Genomic DNA, 26,402 nt, shown 5'->3' with positions numbered 1-26,402 from the left:
ATCGTCGCAGAGCAGTTGCGACAGTGTCGCTATTATAATTATCCTTAACGTTGCCGTCGATCGTTATACCATGACTCAATACTGCATTGATGCGCTCTGTTTACACTCAACAGTGAAACCGTAATAGGTACTACTGGCACGACTGCATAGCTCAAAACTACTGGCGTTCAGAGAATTTTGCATTTCATTTACGTAAAATGTAACGAACTGAAAAAGAAAGAACAGTTTAAAGAAATGTATACACACTTAGAAATACTAGGTATATTCATTTTTATCATTTAGTCATGGAGCAATGTATAAAATCATTAACGTGGTTTTAAATAGTTGCAAATTTAGCGACTACAACAATGAGGCTAATTCATAAAAGTTAATTCCTTCGAGGATAAAGTATTTCATTTGTATTTAGCAATTAAAAAGGCAAACAAAAATCTATTAAAATTTTACCGTAGGATTTGAGCTATCAATCGCTTTGAAGGAAACCTTAGAAGCAATGAATGATCTTGTACTAAAGCTCCCCACGCGTAATTTCATTATTCTGGTTTTCCTTGGCGCTAATCTTATTCTCTATATACAGCTCGCAATCGTAGTATCCTTGGACAGAAGTAGGTACGCGTCACTGGTCTCCGGTATTACAATCGTATCGAGTGATCATGCCAATGTCAATAACAGAAATTGCGAGAATGATAGTGGAACACTAGCGTGTCAAATGGTATAAGCAGTTAGCCAGATGCCGAACATATAAACAAGATGATACATTGTAACTTCGCACGACACGCTAAGTACATAAATCGTGGACTGAAAGTCTGAAACAGAACCATGATAGTATGGAAATCCACCTGATCGACCTCGAATTATTCTTCCGGGAGGACGAGCCGTACGCAACACGACGTATGTATGTTTCATGTATGTAGGTAAGCAAGAAGGCGGCCCACGTCAGTTGCGAGTCGGGACAAGCTTACCTATATGGATTTGGAAACGTGGCCATCGCCAAAAGCGGCCCAACAAAATCAACAGGACATGTTTGCGAAGCGGGCGTAATTGGTCCCGTGAACTGGTTCAAAAGAGGCGCGCCTTTGCAGGTGCGGCCTAATGCGTTGATCCAGCGGTGACTTTTTCCACGAACGGCAATTTCTACCGTTTCCTTCGTTGGATATAATTGTGATATTACTACAGAATAAAAATTTTCATTCGATAAAGCTTGTACGAGTATGAAGATGATACAAGAAATTATTGATTAAATTAGAGATAAAATGGTTTATTGATTTCAAATATATCACAGTGAGATAGTGAAAGTCAATGAAAGGATATGAGCAAACTAGCTTTTCTTGGTAAGGTGTTAATTGTCCATCGATGGTAATTGTCCTTCTAAAGAAATCGCACGAAAGCGAGTATCGAATGCTCCAAAATCAGTAATAGCTGTTCCTTCGTTGTTAAAAACATTCTGAAATGACATCGTCGTCAACATCTTGACACCGAAAGAAAACAAAGATGGACTACTGATCATTATTTTTATTACCTCGTATTTGTTAATTTATTCTCTGCTTTCTCGAATATACGATACATTTACAAACAACATGTAAATTGCCATGTTCGATATAAAAACTTCGGAATCGATTCTTTTACCCGCCAACGAAGATAGTGTGCAGCATGTGGCGCCAACGAACGACACATAGATGAACTATCAAATAAAGGATCATCTTCAATCCGTATAGACGGCGCTACTTGTTGTGTTCTAGTGACAAACCAAAAGTATCTAGAAACAAAGAAGCCAAAGAGGGGGGAATATAATGGTGTAAGAGGCACGACCCCAGGCAACAGAACACATCGAGCGTATTTCTGTTCATATGTTCGTCTTGGAAGCATAGGTACGCCATGTTCTCGGTCGTTGTATTCAGAGAGAAATAGTAGTTAAAGCAGGAAGAAGATAGAGGGAGCAAAAGGTGGTAGAGGTGGAAGGGTGAAAGAAGGAAAGGGGGAAGAGTGGGAAAGAAACAGATAGACGAATGACAGAAATGCATAGTCGTGGTGGGTAGCAGCAGCAAGAACAGGCAGCAGCAGCGCACAGAGGATAGATCGCATCGTCCACGCGTAATTCGGGGCGTGTGCTAGGTTGGTCGTTTTCCCTAGCTCGTGTCCGTGGTTGCGTATCGAAGATGTATCTACCGTGGCAGTGCGGGATACGCGTCATCGTCCCGTGACGGCGACGTTAAAGAGTTGCGAGACCGTAGAGCACGGTGTGGGCAGGTCGCGGCCATTTTTACCACACGATGCGGCAACCGTGCGTGCCCGTTCGATCCGCCATTCCAAACAATCGGTGTACTTCGTGCCCTCGCAGGGTACTTCTAGCTACGGCGACTCGTGGAGGCACCATCGGGAGACGATAATACGTGCCATTGAGACGTGAACGTTTCCTTTGGTCGGGCACGACCAGAGACGAAAGCTCGTGAAAGCCGGCAGTGTTACTGGTGGTGTTGGTGCTGGTGTTGGTGGACGTCGTCGACGACGACGTGGAGGAAGAGGAGAAAGAAAGGAAGAAGGATGATACGATGATACGATGATCGTGTGATGATCATGGCGAAAAAGAAACGACTTGAACGGAACGACTCGATACATTGGAATATATATATTAATAAATACATTGGAGCTATTAGAGCATGCCTGTGATTCGTGTTTAATAATTGCACAGTGTTGTTCATTGATGATAGTGCTCCGTTTAGTGGCCAGTGTGTCTCTCCGTTTGTTTCGGTGTTTTACCTACGGTTTCCGTCGTCGTTGTCCGCCCTGTGCGTGCGTGTTTCGCGTGTACCTCCTCGCCACGCACATCGGAGTCTCTCTTCCTCGGCAACGCGATCGATGTGACACCGTGTGACCGCCTGTGTGAACGTCTTTTACTAACGAAAATTCTCTCTCTCTCACTCTCTCCCTCTCTTTCTTTCTCTCTCTCTCACTCGTTAACTCTTATTCTATAGAACTCTCGCATCTATAGAACTGATTCCTGGAATACGAGAAGAAACGGGGGAATCGAACCGAGAGTGTTATAGATGCGTGTGTCCCGTCGGTAAACGTCCTGTCTTGTCTTCTTGTGAGAGTGTGTATCCAAAAGACAGTGTGTGTTCTCTTACTCGCGCTCTCTCCACTGCATCTCCGTTTCCCCCCCTTACCCTCTTTCTCCATCGCCCCATCAGTGTCCCTCTTATTCATTTATTCTTGTTTTCTGTTTTTCCATCTCTCTACCGTTCCCTTATTATTCTATACTTTCGCCGTCTTTCCTAGTGATCTCTCTTCCTCTCATGGTAAAACTGCATTAAAGACGATCGTAGATAGAATGCTCGACGACACCACGGTAATACAACGGTTGTCATCGTTCACGTCGTCGTCGTCGTCACCGTCGTCGTTCTCGTCCAGTTCTACTTGTTCATCGTCATCGTTCACGGATCGTCTCCACTTATTTCCCGGCTTGTTCCTCTGTCGAGGAATCATTGAGCAAGCTGAATCGTCGTCGTCGTCGTGGTTCTGGTCGTTGTCGTTATTAAGGGCACCTCGATCGTGAGGTGTCTTGGTGGACGTGCCGATATTCTCGTATAGCGGGGCGCGACAACGGCCTCTCGTACGAGAACAGGACGTCTGCCTCGAGATGGAGATCGAGGCGAAACAACGGAACCAGAGGAATCGGAGACGAGAACGAGCCCAGCGTATGTTGGCGCAAAGAGAGAGTTTGGCGAGCGCGAAGCAGCAACAGCAACAACAGCAACAACAAACGAGACAACGGCCGAACGACGAAGAGGACAGCCACAGCGGCGAGGACGAGGACCCCGCTGCCGGTCTTGGCCTCGGACTCGCCAGGACTCGCCAGGACCGGTCATCCTCGTGATAGCCATTCTCGACCGCCCAGGCCACCGCGACCCCCGAGGCCTCGTAAGAAGTCTTCCCTCGCGGCTGCCAACCAGAAGGAGCCTCCCTTCGAAGAGGACATTATCGACGGCTTTGCCATACTCGCCTTCCGCACCTACGAAGAACTTGAGGTGAGTTCAATAACATTCCTCTATTTTTCTTTTCTTTCTTTATTTCTCTCTCTATTTATTTTTTTTTTCTCTGTTTATACTTTCCTTTATACTCGAACTTCTACCTACAGCTTTTAAGTTTATTTATTAAGTCTTTGTTAAGTCTTATTGATTTAATGGCATAATATCTTCGATTAATTTTTTATTTAGTATGCAGTAGCCAAAGGTGTTACTGTTGAAACCATTGGGTATTCGAGTTCTTGGAAGTTACCTGAAAGAATGAAAAATGTCGGGGTTTTACCTGGCTATCTATTTTCCCTCGGGTGTTTATAATGTTGCGAGTAATTTTTATCATTGTGTGAGATAATAAGAGTAGAAGACAACTATATACTGTGTAATCTGAAAATTATGATGTACGTAATTTGTGATATATAAGACGAAAATCAAGAAAAAGAAAATTGTATTAAAGATTTTGTTTTTGAAGTAAAGGATCTGATTGATCGATATGATGATTTTTTGTACAACATCAAGAAGTACTTGTTACCAATAATTGTAATTACTAATAATGTAACCAATTAATTACCAATAACGTAATTACTAATTAGTTCTTTGAGCTTTGGATTGAACACAGTGGATATCAGTACATGACAGTAATAAGATATTTTGATTTCAGTTTAGTTTATTTACTGCATTCATTCTATTTATTACTGCAACGAGTTAACAAGTATTGATAGCAAATATGCCTTGATATTGTACTTTGTACAAAAGGTCATAATAATATCATCTATGATAAACGTCAACCATAAATTAGATTCATACATATTTAATTAATTTTCAAGCGCATTTTTTCCAAAATGAAGTGAAATGTTACGTTAATTCTTAATGGATTTAGATCAAAGGACGAAGATGATAAATACTCACTCGTATTATAAAGTATTCCAAGCACTCGAGTACCTACATCTTTAATAACAACATTAGTTTCTAATGTATTGACTTTTACGCTATCTTTTAATACTGGAATACTTTCTTATTTAACGTGTAATACTCACGATCAGTGGGTATATTCTAGTCTCACCTGTGTCACTGATTCATTAGCAATGTTGTCCGCTGATGGATTGTCATGTTTCTTGCGTGCGCGTGCAGAGATACGTAAACTTTGCTCGACCTATCGTGCGCAGTATCATTTTCATTTCTTTCTGTTTTTTCTACCTTCTGCATTGCTTCTAGCAAGCAATGTTTTTATGCGTGTATGTATATGATATACATACATATATGCAATATTAATGACATTGAACGTTTACATGTTTTTAATATTGGAATCGTCAGGATCGTTAAATGGGCCAATTCATAATTTTTCATAGCAATATCATAAACCTAAAGTCGTTAATTTTGATGTATTCGAGTAGTTCTTCATAAGCTTGTTTATAGCTTGTTTAAAGCGATAAAAACTTGTTTTTCTTATATAATTATATTATTTCATCCTGCGTTTTAATTTCTTTGCTATAAGTCTTATAGGATAATGCATTAATATATTGGTCATTGAGTATATGGTTCTTGTGTGAATTGTCCAATTTTATCTTATCTCTTTTCCCTTTAGTTTTTGGATATAATTGCGCGATTATTTTTGTTCACACACTAGCTATGTTTAAGAGCCGTTAGGGCAATTTGTAGTTTGTTCGTTTGCACCTATTTGCACAGTTTTATGGCTTCCATTCACCTTGCTTCGCCCGGACAACAACTGTTCTTTTCACTATAACGGTTATGTATGTTGTATAGTCGAAAGTTGTAGGAGCACCTTCTTTAATGTGGCTACACAAACATGTTCCTTGAAATATTCCTAAAAAAAAAAGAGAGAAAGAAAATGATATAAATATATATACATCCAAATATATAGAGGCAAGATTTTCCTCGCGATATCAAAGCTAAAGAGTTTTCTAAAAATTTCATTATTCCCATTTATCTAGCAGTCGGAGCAATATTGTTCGACGAGCCAAAAAATATTGCTCGAAAAGAGTAATAAAAACCAATTAGAGCAAATTGCCAACTCGCGCAATTAAAGGGTTGAGCGTTTAACTTTGCTACGTTGATTCGACGGGATTAATTTATGAACGTTTTACGTTCCGTACTATGTTGCTTATTTTACCGCTGTGAGGAAAAAAATAGTAGGTACGTAACAACATATTGTAAGAAAATATTTTACTTATTAGATTGTACCAACAAATTTTACTAGCTCTGATACACTTTCTGCTCTATTACATAAGTAAAATAGTATTTAAGCATTCCATTATTTTTCTAACAATATAGTATTCACTAATAAGTTTGACCATCTACTGATATTTACTGCAAATTGAATGAATGTTTTCCACTGCTTCCATTTTCCAGTTATTTTATTACAAATTTGTCGTTCATTTGCGTCACCTTTTAAAGTATCTAGTTTATGCTTTAAAATCTTTTGAAAGATGATAATGATACAGTTAGAACGTTAGCAAATTCATAGTTGTATTACTTCCTTTTTCGGACATAAATTTGCATCAGACGAATAGGAGACCTTGATGAAAGTAACACGAAACCCGATGTTGTGGCTTAATATTCGACATTGCGGGAGACACTTCTAACTCTTTCCACGGTGCAATTTTCGTTTGAACAACTGCGTGCCGGGTAAAATAATTAGAGGATCGTGTTTCCAATCGATTCAGCAACGCTAAACAAGCATTGACGATGAAAGAGGTACCACGTATACATGATACAAAGTAATTACAAGTTGATGGATTATAAATATAAACTTCGGAGGACGTTCAAGATAATATTATGATAAAAATATTTTATGATATTTCTTTGTTTTTTTCTTTTTCTTATAGATATTTATATCTATGTGTAATCTGATGTTTGGCTCAATTTTTTAGATCACCTCCTTAATTTGAGCAGCGCGCGTTTCTTTGGAATCTTGCAGTGTGCTACTTTGCGAGCAGTTCAAATAAGTACAAGGACCAATTCTCGATTATCAACGCTGTGCAAACTGAAATTTATCTTTGAAAAAAGGAGATTTTCGAAAACAAATTTTCAATTGCAAATCTTATCGCTATGTAGAGTAAATATATGAATGGATAAGATTCAGCCAGTACCAAATACGTCTAAGCGATTCAGAAGAACAAAACCATTTTCATAATATACTACTCAAATATATATTGTACATAATTAACCCTGAAATATTATACATACAGAGAATCTTTGTTATATTACACTGAGAAATTGAATATTTCAGTTTAGATTGTTGAACAATATAATTTTATTAACCTATTAAGGGCCAAGCTGCGAAACAATGCATAAAAGTTGTGTAACCATAGTATTACTAAAAATTATAAATAAGATAGTCAAAATATAGTTTTGTTAAAATACAAGATATTATACCGTTATTAGAATAACAGATGTTTACAGAATCCCACTGTATAAATTAAAGGCCACAATAAAATTTCATTATATAAGAAAGTGTGATTTATCATAATGCTATAAGTATTTCAATTTCTTTAAACTTTATAAATGGATAGATCTAAATGAAGAAACGGTGTTAATTATTTAATTAATATTACATTATATTACGCTAAATAATATTAAACAAATCCTTGGAATTCCTTTTTATAACCGCAATGTTAAAAAATTCAATTCAATGATGTAAATTGGTTGGAAAAGAGATTGCATATGAAATGTAGTCTTAATGCACCACTGGTCTTTAATGGGTTAATGTAATATCCATTTCAAACGAACTGAAACCTGCTTTTGAATAATCTTGCTCTGTCCATGTTAGGGGATTATCAAAAAGTACGAATAACGAAGAGCTACCACCTCTTAGAAGTGATTAAAATAAAAATAAAAGAGACATAGTATCTCATAATTAAGTAAGAAGTATACAAATATTTTGGCCGAAAATACGATTTGTTTCGCACAATTAGGCGAATATTTGGAACAAGGTATATAATCCGGAAAATATGATTGAAATTACTGAAGCATAAACGCCGTTTGAAAACGAGTTCGAGTACGGCGGAAAAGGCTGGTGTACGCCAATCAAGATTATTTCGAAATAGAAGGCTTTAATTACGCAGGGCCTTATCGACGATACATCGAAGTGAACATAAATCGAACTTATTATCTCTAGTCGGCGTGAGCCAAAAAAAGAAGCAACGCTAGTGGTGTTACATTGCGTCTACGAGGCAGCGAAAGCTCTTTCACGCCACTACATAGCACCTTTTATCATGATTTATCGCGGACGCAATCGCTAATCGCTATTTTTACCGTACACTGCGATACCAACTCGACTGACACGCTCGTCTTCGTTAACGAGCTATAATTTTCATTGATAAATAAAAGCAGCAATGTCAACCGGTCGACTAGCCTATCGCGTTTTGACCATTTTCCTTCGCGCAAATTGCAAAGCATAACACTGTTTTCCAATGCGAAACAAACAGATACCGTCGATCATTTGCGATGCAGATTGTTCGAAAAAGAAACTATTATCTCTGCTTCTTTGCCGTATCAGTAGATGACCTCCAATTGCTTTCATCGCGAAATCGTAATGATGTAATGGTTCTTCCTAAATACGTATTATTCGTTTCATTTTCGAACGGATAATGTATGTATAAAAAACCATGAAATTGTCGATAAACAATCATGAAATCTGCGTATAAACGAACGAACATTTGCCATCGTATCAATGAGAATTGGAACGCTGGTAAATTAAACCTGGTGGTTCTATGAAATGAAACATTATGCCAGCCGCTTTTATAAAAATAATCACGGAACAATCAAACACAGTCACCGGAAAATAACAGGGTCATCATATGCAATGTTTCGAAATCGAAGCATAATGTACATTATGATTCATTGTTCTATTGGTCTCTTTTAAATGAAAACAACTATTCGTTCAGAAATCGCAGCGGGAGAATTGTATGCAGAGGTCAAACTGTCACGTACGAATCGTAGAGACAATAGCGATGGAACATTGTATTCTCTTAGCGAGTTCGTCATGCAAACTACTGTCGAATTATCTAAGTCTATTTTTTACGTTATTAAGCGTATTGTTATCGCATAAAGGAACCCCGACTGGGAGTTGGAAAAGAGACTCTGAAGACGGCCTGTTGATCATTCTTGGACAAAGTACAGATCGCATAATGTGAAGGAAAAGTGTTGAAATAGTTTGGACCTTTCGTCTCTCGCTTTCTTCTTATCGGATGAGTAAATTTCTTTTCTACCTGAAAAATAAAAGAAAATGAGACAAAACGAGAAAGTACCTAGTGGACCTTTATTGCTTGCAGACATGAATCACTAATATTTACCATTTGCTCGTTTACTCTTACCGTTTACTCATTTATTGCTCATTCGCTTGTTTCATAATAACTCACATCCCAATGTAGTTTGTACGCTGCGTTAGAATCACGAAACGAAGACAATTGGTGGCTCGAACTGAAACATCAACGACGCAGGTATAAATCGCACAGAAAGACACATACAAAGAAGAAAATAAAGAAAAAGAAACTCGATGCGTAACGAATGCAAATTTTCTACGCTTGTTATTGTTCCTTACTATAAGCGATTTTAGGCAAAATGTGAAATTATTTTTAGCAGAAATAGCATTTGCTTCACCCATATCAGCTGATCATATTATTATTAACAAGTTGAATGTCACGCCAGTTTTACAAGGTTTGACCTTGATGCCACAATGAATTTTTTATTATGCGATACATATAATGTTGAAATTACCTACATTATAGCATAATCGTCATTAATGAATTTATCTCACTGAGGTTGCCGTATTTTTTGCGCTTATCAATTATCTCATATTGTCTCTTCGCATTGCTAAATAATTCTAAATAGCGCTAAAAATATATAAATAATTCTAAATATATAGAAATTATTCTAAATAACAATGCTAAATAGTTCTCTGTTGTTACGTCCCGGGACTTACCATAATCCATCCCTCGGTCATACCTATTCGAACCCCCGATAATTCTAAAGAAACTTGACTTAAAGATTTAGCATTGCCTACTTTAATGTCAGGACCCTTAATTGCCATCATATATCTTTCAAGTCGAAATGTTTCTTAGGGCTATTATTCACTAAGGTAAAAGCGAGGCTTTCCATGTTCGACAGCCACTGGAGGAAAACGCACATAATAGATTTATATTTCATGTATAAATAAAATTATTTTTATATGTTTTATACTGCGTTAATTTCGTCACACCATTGTAGTAACGATGATAATAATACAAAATTTATAACTATTGACATTTGTACAAATTATGTATTTCTACTAATCTTGGTGCGTCGGTCACTGGTGACTCCCACGGCAAAGTTAAGTGCCGGTCACTAATGACCCCCATGGCATTCAACTTGTTAATTTACAGATATGATAATGCTCGAGGAATTTCTAGTAGGATACGCTACTTTAATTCCTGCTTCGCTTTATCTGCTGGAACTACGCTACTGAAAATAACAGATTTATAGAGAAAATGACATAGTTGTACGCATGATTATAGGTGATATAATCACCTCGTTTGATTGGGTAATTACTTAATTCGCGCATTTAACAAATTATTTCCTATCTTCATATTAGAAATCAAACAACGATAAAAAGAAGTTTTCTTTAAATTAATGAAAAAGTAACATCATGCTTTTCCCTCCTTACGTATTTGGTCACTGTAATTGCATCGCGCAAATCTGGTTCCCGAACCGTGGTAATGTCGCACGTCTCGAAAGAAAAAGACGTTCACGGAGGCATACTTGTTATTTACTCGTCCATCTTGTGCATTATCAAAGCACAAAGTGCATTGTTATTGTCACGGAGAAAGTAGCCGCGATGTAAACCGCTTAAACCGGTCCCTCTTGTTCCTGAACGAGTTCACGCTCCAACCTGAGCTTCTGGACGGTGCAGAACAGCTGTAAGCTGCGCAACGCTTAGCAGGAAATGCTTACCAGATCTTCGCTTACCAATCTTGTCCGATCGTAACGCGATACGTGTATTCATCTGTATTTATTTTATATACTTTATGTACATCTTTTCTATTCTTTTCTTTTCTTTTCTGTCTAATTAGAAGCCAATTTGAGAGCCAAATTTTTCTCACTCTATTAGTAAAGCACAATCCTTCGCTAATTAAATGTAAGAAATCGTTACCTGGTAGTAAATGAATTATCAGGCTTGGTACTCGCGTTACTAGATACCTTGTTATCTGCTCCCGGGAGCTACGAGTAAGGCGATTTGAAATGTAAACGCCACGGTAGGATGTTGATTCGGTGTCAAACAATTAGCGGAGAGCGAGATATGCATCGCTATTCCGGCAGACGACGACGACGACTAATTATGAAAAGCCGTGGGAATAAAAACCAGACCCTTTTTAATGCTCTATTACCAACGCTTTGACCTGAGATGAATCTGAAATATCCGCCAGATTGCTCATATTTTCTATGATATTCTTCCAACTGCTCGTTTCCAATGATAGAATGCTAATTTATTTCTACACGCTGCTTCACCTTAAAGATTAGTTAAACGTCACTTTTTTCTCGTCTCTTTAAGCGAGCTTTGAACAATTGGAAAAATGTAGTTTTTGTTATCGAGAACATGCAAAACGCTAGACATCGTGCACAAGACGCACGAGATCCGCAGGTTAATTTGAGCGTATAAAATTTCTTCGTCATAAACACAAAAGCACATGGTTCGGAGGTTCGGTGTGACGTGCCAGCTTTTGAAAAATTCTCTGAATCGGGAATGCACGCATCGATGGTTTTCTTTTTCAAATTGCTGGTTGCGCCGTGGGGAAATCCTTTTGGACTTTTTCGTCGTCTCGCAACATACAGGGATCGTTCGACCTCTCCCGGGTGATTGTCCTTACCACAGATTCTTTCTTATCCGACGTGTTTTCTCCCTTCCTTCTCTTGACTAGAGGCTGGTCGCCGCTGTTGTCGTCGTCGTTTCCTCTGATCGTGCCCTTACGTTCTTCGGCTACGGGAGAAGGACAGAGAGAAAGAACCGATGGGTCGGGTCAGGAAAAGAGTGTGTCGACATGTGGCGAGATTATTATCACATACGTAACACCATACCGTAATACTTAATTATCTTGTCCAGCGTCGCGACCGTTTAATTTATCTCCGCAAAAAATGTTTATCCTCCTGTCGAGCAATTAGTGACATATTCAATGATACACATTATCCGGCGCGCATAAATGAAAAATGATCCACTCGACCGTGCATGATGATGATGATACACAGCTCGCTTCTGAAACGAACGTGTATCCTACACCGTTCTCGCCTATCCGCTTCGTGTTCGGTTGCATTGCTCAAAGTAATCTTCCACTGTTGCTTAAATGAAGCGAACAGTATGTATTTTGAGACACTCTTAAAATCGTATGTCTATCGAGCTTTTGCTAACAATATCCTTTCGTTTGAATACAGGACATTTTTTGCCTGCACTTAAAATACGAGGATCTCTTAAAATACATCTGAAAATAAAATCCGAGGTGTCGGATAATTTTGCCGTATAATTTAAGTGCTATTCGTTAAGAAAAAATTAAATCGCAAACTGTTAAATTGCTTAAATTCAGTTCTAATATTTAAGAGACATCAAGGTTCTCCAGACGAATATATCTGAACGATATAATCAAAGTAAACGATCGATTAATTATTTTGAGCGGCCTATAATCAACCGCGGCGCCTCGAAAGGTCGCTGTAACGCACACAATCGGGTCACATTCTGTCTACGAGCCAGCAATTAAAGATCTGCTAGCTCTAGACCATTACAAAACGGGCACGATGTATTCGTTGTATTTGTGTGTCTGATGCATCATTTAGTTATAAATTCATCTAGACCGTTATGGCAAGGCAAACCGTTCGTCTCGTTCACGGGACATGGAAGCACGATGGGTGAATGGAATCTGAAAATACACGACGCTCTTAAAAGGAGAACATTTATTTATAATTGATTCGGTTAAAAACGTGCTACACACCGCATTGACTTTGTAGACCGTGCACACGATCGCCGGTAATCTTTTCTTTTCTCCTACTCTCTTCTCCTCTCTTTCTCTTTCTCTCTCTCTCTTCTCTTTCTATGAATAGCGACGTCGTTCGAATTTGTCGTTACGCGTCACATTGTACGACGGACATTAATTACGTTAGGGTAAACTCGTCGTGTTGAAAATCAACCGAGCGTATCCCACATATTGCGATATCGGAGCGGACTGATTAGCAGGCCACTCTGTGTATTGGCTTTTCCCCATCCTCCTTCATCTCACCCTTCTTCGGTTCTACTCTCATCCTCCATTGGTGAAATCGTTGAAATCGTTGCCAATCGATAATTAACAGCCACTTATGGATTCAGAGTGAGGTCAGTGTCACGTCGAGCTTGCCGAGTTCGTTACGTAAGAACAGTCTTTTCACACGACAACACAATTATACATACAATGGGCGCTTGTAAATATATATGTGGCTTTCTATGCATAGTGTACGGTTACAATAAAACAAGTTCATTGGTCGCAATGATTTCATGATAATCTCATTACATATTTACAACGATGATCAAGCGAAATTTCTAATTAGAAATAGACTTATTTCGTATAACTTTTCTTTCCTTACAATGGTAGAGAGCATCGAGGTTTATCGATTAACTACATATTCATTGAAAAAAGGATGTATTACGTGCACGTACACATATCGAGCATTGATTAGGAGTGTGTTGATTATCTTCATACGTAATCAACAATTATTCTTGCACTCGAGATACACAAACGATACGTCATCGGATTGAGGATGCTCTTTATGTTTAATTTACTACATCGTACAATATAGTACGTATGTAGTTAACCTGTGAGTTATTTGATCTTATTTCCAAGTTACAGCTCATTTTTGTGCTCCAATAATCCTTCGACCGGAGCCAGTTACTGTAACTGGCTATTATAAGGATCATTTACAAATAATACTTGACACATCACCAGTGGCCTTAATGTGACTCTGTGAAACTGTGAACGTTGATTTATAGCGAATCACTTGTCGTACGCTGTTACACGCGCTGATGATCCCTCGAAAAAATAATTTGGAGATGGAAACAGGTTTGAGCGAGGAACATGTATTTGTTCGCTGATCAAAGTAGTTGAAGAATCACTTACTCACATGACTTAAACCTTTATGTAAAACTCTCAGAGTATTCGTTCCTTGGTATGTTCCAAAAATATTCCAGTTGTCCAATACAGTACAAATTAATTTACTCGGTTCGGAATAGTCATGCGTATCTTTCGCAAAACTTTGAGTCCAATTTTCAAACAAGAAATCATCCGTTGCGCCATAATATTCAATTCTTTAATGATCGATGTGACGAAAGAAACCACGACTCTGTAAATAAATCAAAAAGCCTTTAGGGCGAGAAAAAAAGATTTTAATAGGGAGAGTGAGAGAGAGAGAGAGAGAGATTCGGTAGCTGAATGAGCTAAATCCGTTGCACGGGCATATAATTTTGACTTGGGTAGATATCGTTGGCATTCGGCAGATTACCAAGAGCTCTCTTAGTGTCGTTAGCCGTAGCGAGAGTGAGGTCAGCAATGCCACGCCACTCAATAAATCAGCTCGGCTGCCGGTGCCAACGGAGATGCCTGAATTCTGCCACGTGATCCGTCAACAGAGAGTTCAACCGGTAATGCTCGGGCCACCCCTCTTCTCACGGATATATTCACTACTGGTGAAAATCGACGGGCGAATTTCGACGATGCGCGCACGACAGACAGATATCAACCGACTTCAATCGAGCGAAACTGACTCGCGACCTAATTTTTCTTTTCTTTTTTTACCTCCAAACATTTCTCTCTTTCTTGTTTTTTGTTACCTGTTCGTACAATCTGTTTTTCTTTTTTCTTTTTTTTTTCCGCGTTTATAATTGCTCAGCGATACCGTCGCGTCGTTACCTTAACACTGCGCGAAACAATTGTTTCGCGTATGTGTGCATCCATGGGCAGAGTGGGGTTGCCGACGAATTTCATTCACTCTACGTAACTTCTTCTTTTTCTTCGCTTTATTTTTTGCTTTTCCCCTTCTCTATATATCTAGAACGTTGTTGCTCATGATATACACGCCTCGCTCGTTTTAATCGAATGAACGTTGCATATCGCGCAGGGTAAACAGGGATCTTTGATCGAATTACGGCTACGAAAATCGATATGCGATTTATGGTTGAACCGGTACACAGATTGATTTTAAATGTGCTCGCTGGCAGAAAGATGGCGTAAAGGGATACGTGAAATTTCATTGGATCGCGGATGTGCTTCAGACTATTTTACGTCGCTCGATTTACGGTAATTAATGAAACACTCGAAGGCAATATGTAATTCACTCGATTAGCGACGAAATAATTTCTATCATATACTGTATCACAGGATACACCACAACCCGGTATCAGTCGTCACGTAACGAGGCGGAATATTTTAATAATAAACAGGAAAATACTCGGCCATGTATTGCGTATCCCAGTGTGTAGGTGTTTCGCATGTCTGTGCCGCTTTTTGGTAGATTTCAACATCAATACGAGATTTCGGACGGTAATGCTCTTAATTAAATAAAACGCTGCCCGGCACAGCGTGAAGATTTGCATTTACATTTTTATCTCGTTCGATTAGCTTGGTTCATTTTCAGATACATGTCGGATAGATTAATTTCGAAGCAGTTTAAATTGCTCGTTAACCCGCGTAAAATTTACTATTTATGTAGTGGCAATCCTGCAAACACGAGACACTGTACGTATCTTTTGAGGTTATTTTTTAATTGTTTCCAGTTCCAATTATTACATGTATTACCTAATAAACTTCTCCTTTGTATTTCATAAATCTCTTATGTTTAGTATAATATTTGTACCAGCTATCTTTTATGTATAAATACTTTCTTGGAGCACAAACAGTACGAAGAAAAAAGCAAAAAGATGTTGAACATAAAGGGTTCGTGTGCGCTCGCGAATCGATACGGGAACGACAAAAGGGATGTGTATCGATGATGGACGAAACACAGTCGTGCACCTGCACAGCGAGTTGACCCAGTTCTTCTCGTTATAATTTGAACACGAAGGAAGGTGAACGCTTTACTTTCAGATCTCTCGCTGTGTCTCGAATTAATCGGTTTTGTTGATCACGCTGCAATTGAAAAAAACCTCAACTTGAAACGTAATCAATATCTGCAATTTCATACTTTTAGAAAAGGAAAGAAAAACATATGATTGAGTGGACGTGATTATATAGTTGTTCGACGTATAACTTGTCCCACATATTTGTTGAATCGCGATAAGTTTATCGAATGAAATTTTGAAAAAGATACGGAAGCGAGAAAGAGAGAAACGATTAAATACGCGAAGAGGTCCGAAACGCAAAAAGTACGAATGAAAAGAAGCGGAAGTGCTTCGTAAAAGCAATCATCCGTTTCTCTATTAACGTATTGGTATTGGGGAAAGAAAGTTAAGGCGATCTTAAATCCGCAACTGCTTTATCATGGTAAATTTTTCGATTTGCTTTTTCTTCTTTTTTCTTTATGTCTAGCTAAACTGTAATTATTTTCACGCGGAAGCTATCATAGATGGTATTATCCGTAATAAACATTGCACATCGGAATAATGCTGGCATTTATTCTCAAATTATCTGAATTACGCGTACCTTCGAAAACTGCGCGTGGAACGTGTCCGTCGAACAAAAATGATGGAAATTATGTAAATCGCGAGAAATATTTGCGTCTGAAAATAATCTTGCAACGTGGCCGAATGATGGCCGCTTTACCGCTGTATTTACACCACTATAAATCTTTTTACTGCCACTAGTTTCTTCTCCCTTTTTTTTCTTTCTTTTTCTCTTTCTACTCGACACCATCAACACCGTTCTCTTTCTGTTCTGTTTTGTTTTCGTAGAAGTAAATTCATTTTATTGGTATGGTAACAACTAGACAAAACATAGACACCCACACTAAACACCGACTGCACTTTTTTGACTCCGCATTCCGTTCGACAGTCTCACTTACTGGTATTAGAACATGTACGTATATCATCCACGATAAGAATCTCACCTAACGAGAATTAATCATGTTCTTATTCCTTGATACCGTCACATTCACAAATCTCTATATTGTGAACATGCGCAATGTAATCTTTTAATATCGTAAGAAATACTTAATAGAAATTGTTAAAGATACAAAATTTTGCTTATAACTTTTCCTACCTTTTCATAGAATTTGTTAAAATATTAATAAATAATTTTGTTCTTATTATACATTTCTACAACGTTCTTTTACAACATAATTGTATGGTGGTCGACTAGAAATGATAGTTTTTATCTGGTGACAAATATTTAAAAAAAAAATTGTTTCGACAGGATTAACAAATTAACGCGAAAAGAAGACGCGAAGACGGTAACTGAGAATATAAACAATGCCGTGCCATGATACATGTTTACTTTCGGATAATTTTTGGACGACGGCCAACATCGTTTCACGCTCAGCACGTCAATTTGGTACTGGCAAGCAGCCGAAATTTTCGTCAAACAGATGTCCGAATGACTGTTATTATCCGCTTGTTACAAACGAGAGCGGAGCAGAATACTTAATCTCACGGCGCTAGTGATGCCCGCCAAAAAAGAAACATTGTTGTCAAACGTAAAGGCCAACTAGTGATATATTTGATTGAATTGAAGTCGTGTTTCCCGCGTTGACATTTCATTGAAATACTCAGCAAATAACTTATCTCATAAAAACTTGAATATGCATATTTACAAAAAAATTGACTTTCAAATCACATGTTTTGAATATTTTATATTTTAGATCACTGCCACTGCTTTGATTGAAATGGAAAACATTATTCTATTTATGAATTTTCAATGACAGTGTGAGAATTTACATGTCATCAATTTTTTCTAATACATGCGCAACAAAATACTTACATTATTCCATAGTTCGCAATAGTAAACATATTTTTTAAGCTTTTAAGAACGTATCTCAAATGTACTTAATTCTCATTTTACGTAAATTTCCTTTAACTCGAACCTACTTCAACTACATACTTTGCATGAATGCAGACATATTTGTTTGACTAGACGCTTCACTTTTGTTTTCCTAACAATAGTCAAACTTCAGATAGTTGTGTGCATCGGCATTCAAGCTACTTTACTCCTAAAATAAAAATATATATAAATAAAGTAGTATAATAATAAGATAATTAGATATTTCTTTGATAATTTCGCAAAATAAGACGACCATAAGTTTAATTTATTCACAAAAAAAATGTTTTTATGTCTTTTTCTATCTGTCATTTATCAGATATACCGCATGGATGAATCAAAATGACATAGAGATTGAGATAACGCGTAGAAGGCAATTCATTTAAAATCATCCATTCGTTGAAATTGCATGTGCATATGAGTCTCGCACATTAACGTCGCGACCGAGTATATGCGAATTGTGAGTAGTAGCCAGTAGCTGAATTAGAGTCCGATCGTGTCAACACCGAACGATAGACGTGGCAACGTTGTACGAACGAGTTTAGTAGCCGGCTAGCCAAAGCACGGAATAGCCGACCGGTGGAACGTCCGTACGTCCGGGAACGACCTTCCTTTACCCATCCCGTGTCGAGGAACCTTGCCTCCCGGACTGCCAAACACTGGTTTACCTCCTTTAAACTAAGAGAACTCGTTATCTAAATACGTATTTACTCTTGTTATGGTTTTCGAATTTTTATATTTCTGTCTCAGTCTCGTTTCAACAAACGAAAAGATTTTTAATGTTATAAAAAGAACTTTATGACAAAATTGGATCTAGAAATCACGCATACTAACAGTGTGTCTTTCATATTTTCTGCAAATTTCAAAAATAGGTTAACAATAAGAAGAACTATATATATTTACATAAAGTTCTTAAAAAGTTTTCGATCAAAGATTTTTTCTTACCATATAATTTATATTATGTCTTTTAAACCGAATCGTTACAAAATAATCATTAATAATAATCATTTATTACAGAATTATTAAATACTTATATAATTTTTCATTGCCATGGATATGATGTATACATACTTATTTTAAAACGTAAATTATCTCACAATAGAGGGATACAAATTGAAATTTCTTTTTCTCCAATTAATGTTCCAATTAGTTCTAGATATTATAGAAATGCTAAGGTAAGAAATATCACAGATTTCTGCGATAAAGCAAGGATTAAAATTTGAAGAATTTTTTTCAAATATCACGTTCTATGTGTATCATTTATTGTAATTAAGTGAAATAAATGCAAAAAGTTCTGTTCTTCATAGAATCATTCATAATTGGCTTATCTGGCTATAGTTTAGCCACCAAAGAATGTAATATTATATCAGTGGTCGTTAACATCAAAAACGGGAATATTTTGTCATACGTTTTTCCTATGTATATTCATAAGATAGAGGTTTATTCAATTAATTCGCTTAGCTGCCAGAAGTATACAATATGTAATCTAACCGCAGTACATGTCCTAGGGGGTTTCACTTCGCAGTTGGCACACGTGCGCAGGTGGAGTATGGCTTTTGCTAGGTGGTAGTTTTTTACACTGCGAGTTCTAGTGGCTTTTTCCCATCATGTTTCTTTGGTACCCAACCGTACCAGAGAGGGGGGTGAGAGAGAAAGAGATAGAAGGAAGAAGAAGGTAGAAAAGATCGTGCGTGAATACACGGTTATCGAAAAAGGAAAGTAATACTCTCTCAGAGCTGAGAAAGAGAAGTCAGGGTTCAGACTTCGTTCCTTCCAGCTGGCCTGGCACGGCAAAGGAGGCCTTGTCGCGCGGCTGCTCGTTCGGTCAATGTCTTCTCTTTCTTCCTCGCTCTTCCTCATCTGCCTTCCTCGTCGTTCCCCCTCTCGTCTCTTTTTAACCCCCACTTTCTACTCGAACTCTTCCCCCTCTCCCTTACTCTCCCTTCACCAGTACCTCGCTCACTGCCTCTTTCATTCTCCCCACCATTCGTGTGCTGCATCGCGCACACGAGACATGGTGCTGCTTGTGAATCCTGCTGTCATCTTTGCAAACGCCCGTCCGTCTTAGGGAGTTCGAATTTAAACAAAATCAACCGTATCACAAACGAACATCTGACGGATATTATTTTTGTTCGTGAGCGACAAGAAAACTGCGTTTATTACGATAACGGTACTTAGGTACACGTAGAGGAAACTGAGAGAGGAAAAAGTCAGAAAGGAGGGGGTAGAGCGCCACCCGTTCAGAAATGTGCACTGACATCGCGGTTTAAAGGCACCGACGGAAAGGCGTTCTCATACGGCTTTTTCTACTGTGCGCGCACCAACATCTTCGCCTTATGCTTTCTTACTCACGAGCCTGACGATCCATCGACGTTTCCAGTGATGAAAACATAAATTATCCAGCTTGCTTTTTACGCCAGTGTAAATCTGTCGCAGAAATCGTGGTATGTTTACCATACGTGTTGAACATATAATCGCTTACTTGGTTAATCAGACTTCGTATGTATGTACATGTTGAGTTCAAGCGATACCGAAAGTACATAAAAATATTCCTTTCATAGTTCGTTATAATTATAGTACATATCACCAGAAATGGAATTTAACTTAAACCAAGCTCGTGTAGTTAGCGATTACACAAACCTATCGTTAGAATTACATTACGTTTATTACGATACCTACTTGCAACATCATCATTAGTTTTCATGTAAATAAGGATTGCTCTTTGTAATCTGTTGGTAATCTTATATTCTTAAAAGTGTATTTCTCATATTGAAATTACTAATTGCGTATTATATTATATTCTTATTATATTCGTTATTATATTCTTTTTCTAATTTTATTGATGTATCTAAAAAATACAAAATTCGACATAAAAAATTTGTTCACTGGTATATTAAATAAAATTTATACTTTTAATTTTTATTTAATTCTTGAATAACTAGATTTTTTAAATAAAGATATAATTTAAACTTTTTTATGATTGCAGAGTGCAATAAAACTAGCTGGCAAAAATAATGTCAAGAAATTACATACATTACTGTCAATAGTGGAAGAGAAACCAAAGGTGGATATAGGACAAAATAATAGACACAACGAGCATCACATCAAAAACCATTTCAAGCACAACCATTATACACACAATTCCATACTGACACCATCTACAATTAACCAGGTAATTTTTTCATGATTAATGTTTTAGTGCAAGGTAAAAAATGATCTAATTGTGCTTGAATTTTTTTATAGGGCCTAGATGCAGGTACAAGTGACGATAGTGGTAGAGCATCTGAACAATTGCATGGCCCTGGTATACCTAGGGATTGCCAGGACGCCGACAGTTCCAGGGACCACCTCAGCGATGTAAGTAATGTTATAATTATGAATTGTTTATATTCTATGATGTTTATTCCTTCCAATTGAATGATATTAAACAAATTTGCCATTTGAATCAATTCTCATATTTGTGCAATTTTCATTGGTTCTACAGGCTAGCAGTCATTGCAGTTCGGGTAAAGGTTATATCGTAAGTGTCAGAAATATAACTTAAAATATTATATCTCTTTACATGTCTAGGATGTTATAATAGCTACCTTGTGTCTTTTTTTCTTCTCATTACAGTGTGATAGTGAAGGAGAAGACGATAAGGTAAGTAACCATATTACAAAGATTATATAGTAGCTAATAAGCAATTGTAAGTTAAAACTTGGACTATTTATTTTAGGGCTCGGATGCTGAATCGATACTCTTTGAATCTTCTACCCCACCACCTCTTGCACGTAAATGTATGTAATACTTGAATCAATAATATACATTTGTTTTATATCAATACTTGGCATTTTTGTAAAATCAACTCTTATGTTGCAGACGAATTGCCGTCATCTTCACCACACGTTTTGCCTCCAGCAAACGGAGCAGGAGGTTCACCTCCAGACACAGGTGGACAAATTTCCAATCCAGCAACGGATGCTCCAGCGCCTATACCACCTCCTGTGCCTGCGTCTGCACCAGTTCCAACAGCGCCAAGTCCTCCCAGTCCTACTCTACCCCCTCACATATCCCAACCACCTGTAAGTAAATGTTTCTAATTTAGAGTTTCGTTACTAAGAACAATATACATTAGATTGAATATATTTTCAGATGACTAGTCCGTTGGCAGCAAACCCACGTGCAATAGCTCCGCAGCAGCGGCCAGCTTCCCCTGCTCTGCCACCTCCTTCCTTGCCCCAACAGCCTCATACAACAATACCTGCATTACATCCACCTAATGTACCCCTTGTTTCATCGAGTCATACAACTAGTCCTGCGGTAGCCAGTTTAGGTGTTACTCCAGCAGCACCATCAAACGGAGCTACAACTACTAGCTATCCACCGTCGATACCCATGGCTGCTTATCCTCAGACCCAACCATCTTATCCACCTCTTTATACACCATACACCGCTCTAAATCACAGTCCATACCTCCCACCTGCGGTTCCATCTCCATCCCATTCTGCTTCTTCACGAGCAGAAGTGGTAAGTTGTATATCCTTGCATTATACTTGAGAATTTGTTTGAGTTGAATAAATATTATGTATATTTATCGTCATTATATCGATTGTTTTGATGATAGTTGAATGAAGCGCTAATCCTGATCGTTTTCATTTTTAGAGAGGAAGTAGAGCTTCCCCATGTACTAACATAAGTAAACAACAACCTATAGGAAATAATACCACAAATCATAATACTCCTTTGAGCGCTGCCACCACAACATGTGTGTCTACTATAACTAATACAGTTACTACAGCAAATACCATTGCTCATAGAGACATGGTAGCCTGTAGTTTGACTGGAAGAAACAATAATTCGCCTCGTGGACACAGTCCAAATCGGGAAAGAGATAGTTATAGGTACAATCTTGTAATCATAAATATTCCTATTGTTTTTTGTAACAAGTATCTTATAATAATGTTACTTATTATAGCAGTAACGTCAGTAGCCTAAGTCGAGGTAGCATAACGCCTGTAAGTGTGCCAAACACATCTTCTCCAGCCAATTCTAGTCTACCTGCTTACACCAAACCACAGGGATGGATTGGGTATGAATGAAATCAAAACCTCTCCTGTAATTCCTTTATCTTTTACAAGTATTTTTATAATTTTTATATATCTTCATATGTAATTTACAGTAGCAGCACAACTTCACAATTGTCTCCGGCAACTGCAACATCAGTTCCAAGGCCAACACCTCCACCAGTACCACTTGGCATGCACACGTTTCCTCCGCCAATGTTCGCGGCACCCTTACCTCCTCCCGTATCCAGTTCCAGTCCACATACGTCACTGCCTTCACTGCCACCACCAACGACCAATCCTAATCCATTCTCTGCCGAGTCACTTTTTCAAACAAGTAAGTATATAAGCTATATTTCGATTTTGTTTGGGATTCGAGTAACAAAGAGAAAGAAAAAAAAAGAAAAAAGGTAGAATAAAAGTTTGAAACGAATGAGACACTAACCGAAACAAGGGGTGACTCATGTCGCAGGTCAGGCAGACCTGTTAAGGCGAGAGCTTGACAATAGATTCTTGGCATCCCAAGACAGAAACGTTGGAGTCGCAGTTGGGAATTTGGGTCCGCCTCCATATCTTAGGACGGAGATGCATCATCATCAACATCAGCATACTCACGTACATCAACACACCACACCTCTGCTTCCACCGACGGCTGCGACAACTTTGTTTCCGCCTCCTATAGTACGTAATATAGTTCCTCATATTTGTGTAAGAATAACATGTATCATTTACTATCATATTCATGCATTGTATCTCTTAGTTCAAGGACATCCCGAAATTGGGAGGTGTTGAATCTCCATTTTTTCGTGGAAATCTGAACCTTTCTAGTTATTCTGGCTTTAATACCGGTCTCTTACATCCTGGAATTGGTCCACCTTCAACACCTTTTGTACCTCCCAATCATTTAACATCATTTGCACCAAAGGTGGTAATCTTTTTAATGAACATAAATTATAAAAGTTTATGTATTGCTCAATGTATTTACAACTTGTATATTTATTACAGAAAAGTGGAAAATGGAATGCAATGCATGTTCGTATCGCTTGGGAAATTTATCACCACCAACAAAAACAGCAAGCGGAAGCGAAGGCTGGAAGCGTCGTTAATACTAAAACAGAACTCTTGAGACCACCAGGTCATCTTTACCCAGGAGCCCCAGGAACTGGTCTTGGAATAGGAGCACCTTCAATGGCACCACCATTTCCCACTAATATACCACCAGCGCATCCTGCACCACCTCCACCTCATCCTGTCGGCTTTCTATCCACGCCAGCATCACATTTAGGTAATTTATTGTCAATCAATATATGAAATATTACTTCTTGCAAGTAAACTGAATTAATCGTATGGAAATTATCTTAGGAACGGGAATGTCACCATTCGGAAGATATCCATCAACATTTGGTGCACCGAATCCAAATTTCCCTGGTCTTTCTAGTTTTCCTCCTTCGAGGGAAATGCCACCATTGAGTGGTCTAGGTTCTGTACACGATCCATGGAGAGGGTATGCATCTAATTATTTACCTCTACAAGAAAAATGTGTAAATCATTAATTATTCTTTTCTCTTTTTGTTTAGATTACAACGAGCCTCTACTGGATTTCCACCAACTACAGCGGTATCATGGAATCTAAAACCGGAACCACCTGCAATTGACAGACGAGCGGAACTCGAAGAACGAGAGCGAGAGCGGGAGCGCGAACGCGAACGCGAACGAGAACGTGAACGAGAACGCGAACGAGAACGCGAGCGTATAAGACGTGAGAAGGAAAGAGAACGGGAAGAGCAACGTGAGAGGGAGAGACGAGAGCGCGAAAAAGAAGAAAAAAGGAAACAACAGGAAGCTGCGGAACGAGAAAGAGAAAGGAGGGACAAAGAACGTCGAGAGATGGAAAGACGCGAGATGGAACGTGAAAGGTTACTTCATCAAAATCGACAACACGTGGTTGTAGGTCGGGAACGATCACCTTTAAGAAACGGATCTGCACCTATAGAAAGTGGGGAAGTACGCGTGAAAGAAGAACCACGAAGTAAAGACGACGAAGTTGTGATGCTTCCAAGGCCACCGGGTCCTGGGCCTGGAGCAGTGTCCGCAACAGGACCTGGACCAAGTCCACTGCCTGAGACAAGGTATCATCACCCTCATCCTCATTCATACCTTGCAAGGCATCCACATAGCATGCCTGCGCCGCATTCCATGCCACGAAGTATGCTCCCTGGTTTGAGCGCACATCCAATGCAACATTTTCCACCTCCATCTGCGCCTACTGGTCAACCAGGGGGTCCTTGGCCTGGGGATCCTTTCCGAGATTATCGTTACGATCCTTTACAACAATTACGTTATAATCCATTGATGGCTGCTGCTGCATTTCGAGCAGAAGAAGAAGAAAGAGCTAAACTATACGCCGGATATCCACCACCACCAGTAAATTCTTTGAGAAGCAAGGATCCAAGTCCTGGTCCATTAAGTAATTTGCATATGCATCATAGAGCAGGACCTGGGCCCGGGGTGCCAACGCGACAACTAGAGCCCGCTTTGATGCACGCAGATATACATAAGAAGGAGGATGCCTCTCAATCTCGATGATATATCCTCCCCGCGTCCTCAGCTTCTGCAAGTGAACGCACTAAAGGGTCAGCATTCTGAGCATTTCCGTAAAGTTTTCAGACCCCAGTGCTGATATTTTGCTAACGGAGAAGAGGCGTTATTTAAAAGAAATTGTACATAGATTATATAATATTTATAGTTATTGACGAAGTGCGAAAAAACTAAAAACGTATAGAACATTTCAAAATAACAAATGCATTCATGTGGCTCGTAAGAAGATCATTGACAAAAATGCCTTGTTTATGACCATAGAAATTTCGTTTGATTACGTGATGGAAGTTAAAGGACGAATCATCGAGGCAAATAAACTAAGGCATTTATTGAAATAATGTGGTCACAAAAAGAGAGAAAACAAATAATGACGTCGTTATGTGATTCTGTATAAGTTTCGGGGATCTGACTGTTCATAGCGATATAAACTTTAATCATTACGATAACTATGCGTATAGTTAACAAAAAAAAGTATCGTGTGTAATATTATAGATATTGTAGAATGCGAGACGATGCTACGTAAAGAAAGAAATCCAAGTTAAAAGCAAACTTAAGCGGATCTCTACCACTACTCAAAAATTATTTAATTATTTATTTATTGCGTCGTATAAACGAATCTCTACTACTGACGTACAGATACGATCGTAAAACAAGTTGCCCTAATTTAATCGATATAATATAACAAAGAAAAGTTACATGTTTCTTTTTTTTTCCATAGAGATTAATTTGTACCGTAGGAATAATACTAAAAAACACGTACGAGGGGGCAA

At 38.4% G+C, this 26,402-nt stretch overlaps 1 protein-coding gene and 1 long non-coding RNA gene across 2 annotated transcripts; one reads left to right on the top strand and one right to left on the bottom strand.

Annotated features, from left to right (window-relative positions):
- The first annotated feature begins 1,842 nt into the window (after nt 1–1,842).
- LOC100745939 (autism susceptibility gene 2 protein) lies at nt 1,843–26,402 on the top strand. The gene is given in 17 exon segments (XM_024366570.2): nt 1,843–3,841; nt 3,843–4,022; nt 20,976–21,161; nt 21,233–21,346; nt 21,474–21,509; nt 21,605–21,631; nt 21,708–21,768; nt 21,851–22,053; nt 22,124–22,498; nt 22,634–22,872; nt 22,947–23,060; nt 23,151–23,371; nt 23,507–23,715; nt 23,795–23,959; nt 24,040–24,319; nt 24,397–24,538; nt 24,612–26,402. Coding segments are annotated over 17 exon segments (3,768 nt in total). The 5' UTR covers nt 1,843–3,634; the 3' UTR covers nt 25,621–26,402.
- LOC117151465 lies at nt 10,060–14,150 on the bottom strand. The gene is made up of 3 exons (XR_004461429.1): nt 12,989–14,150; nt 10,367–12,916; nt 10,060–10,330 (listed from the first exon to the last, which is right to left on the bottom strand). It is a non-coding gene; the product is annotated as an uncharacterized LOC117151465 (long non-coding RNA).

This window comes from Bombus impatiens, unplaced genomic scaffold (genome assembly GCF_000188095.3).
Source record: "Bombus impatiens unplaced genomic scaffold, BIMP_2.2 scf_0219, whole genome shotgun sequence".
NCBI classification, from domain to species: domain Eukaryota; kingdom Metazoa; phylum Arthropoda; class Insecta; order Hymenoptera; family Apidae; genus Bombus; species Bombus impatiens.
The sequence above is the reverse complement of the archived record's forward strand: the minus strand, read 5'-3'. Positions and strand labels throughout refer to the sequence as shown.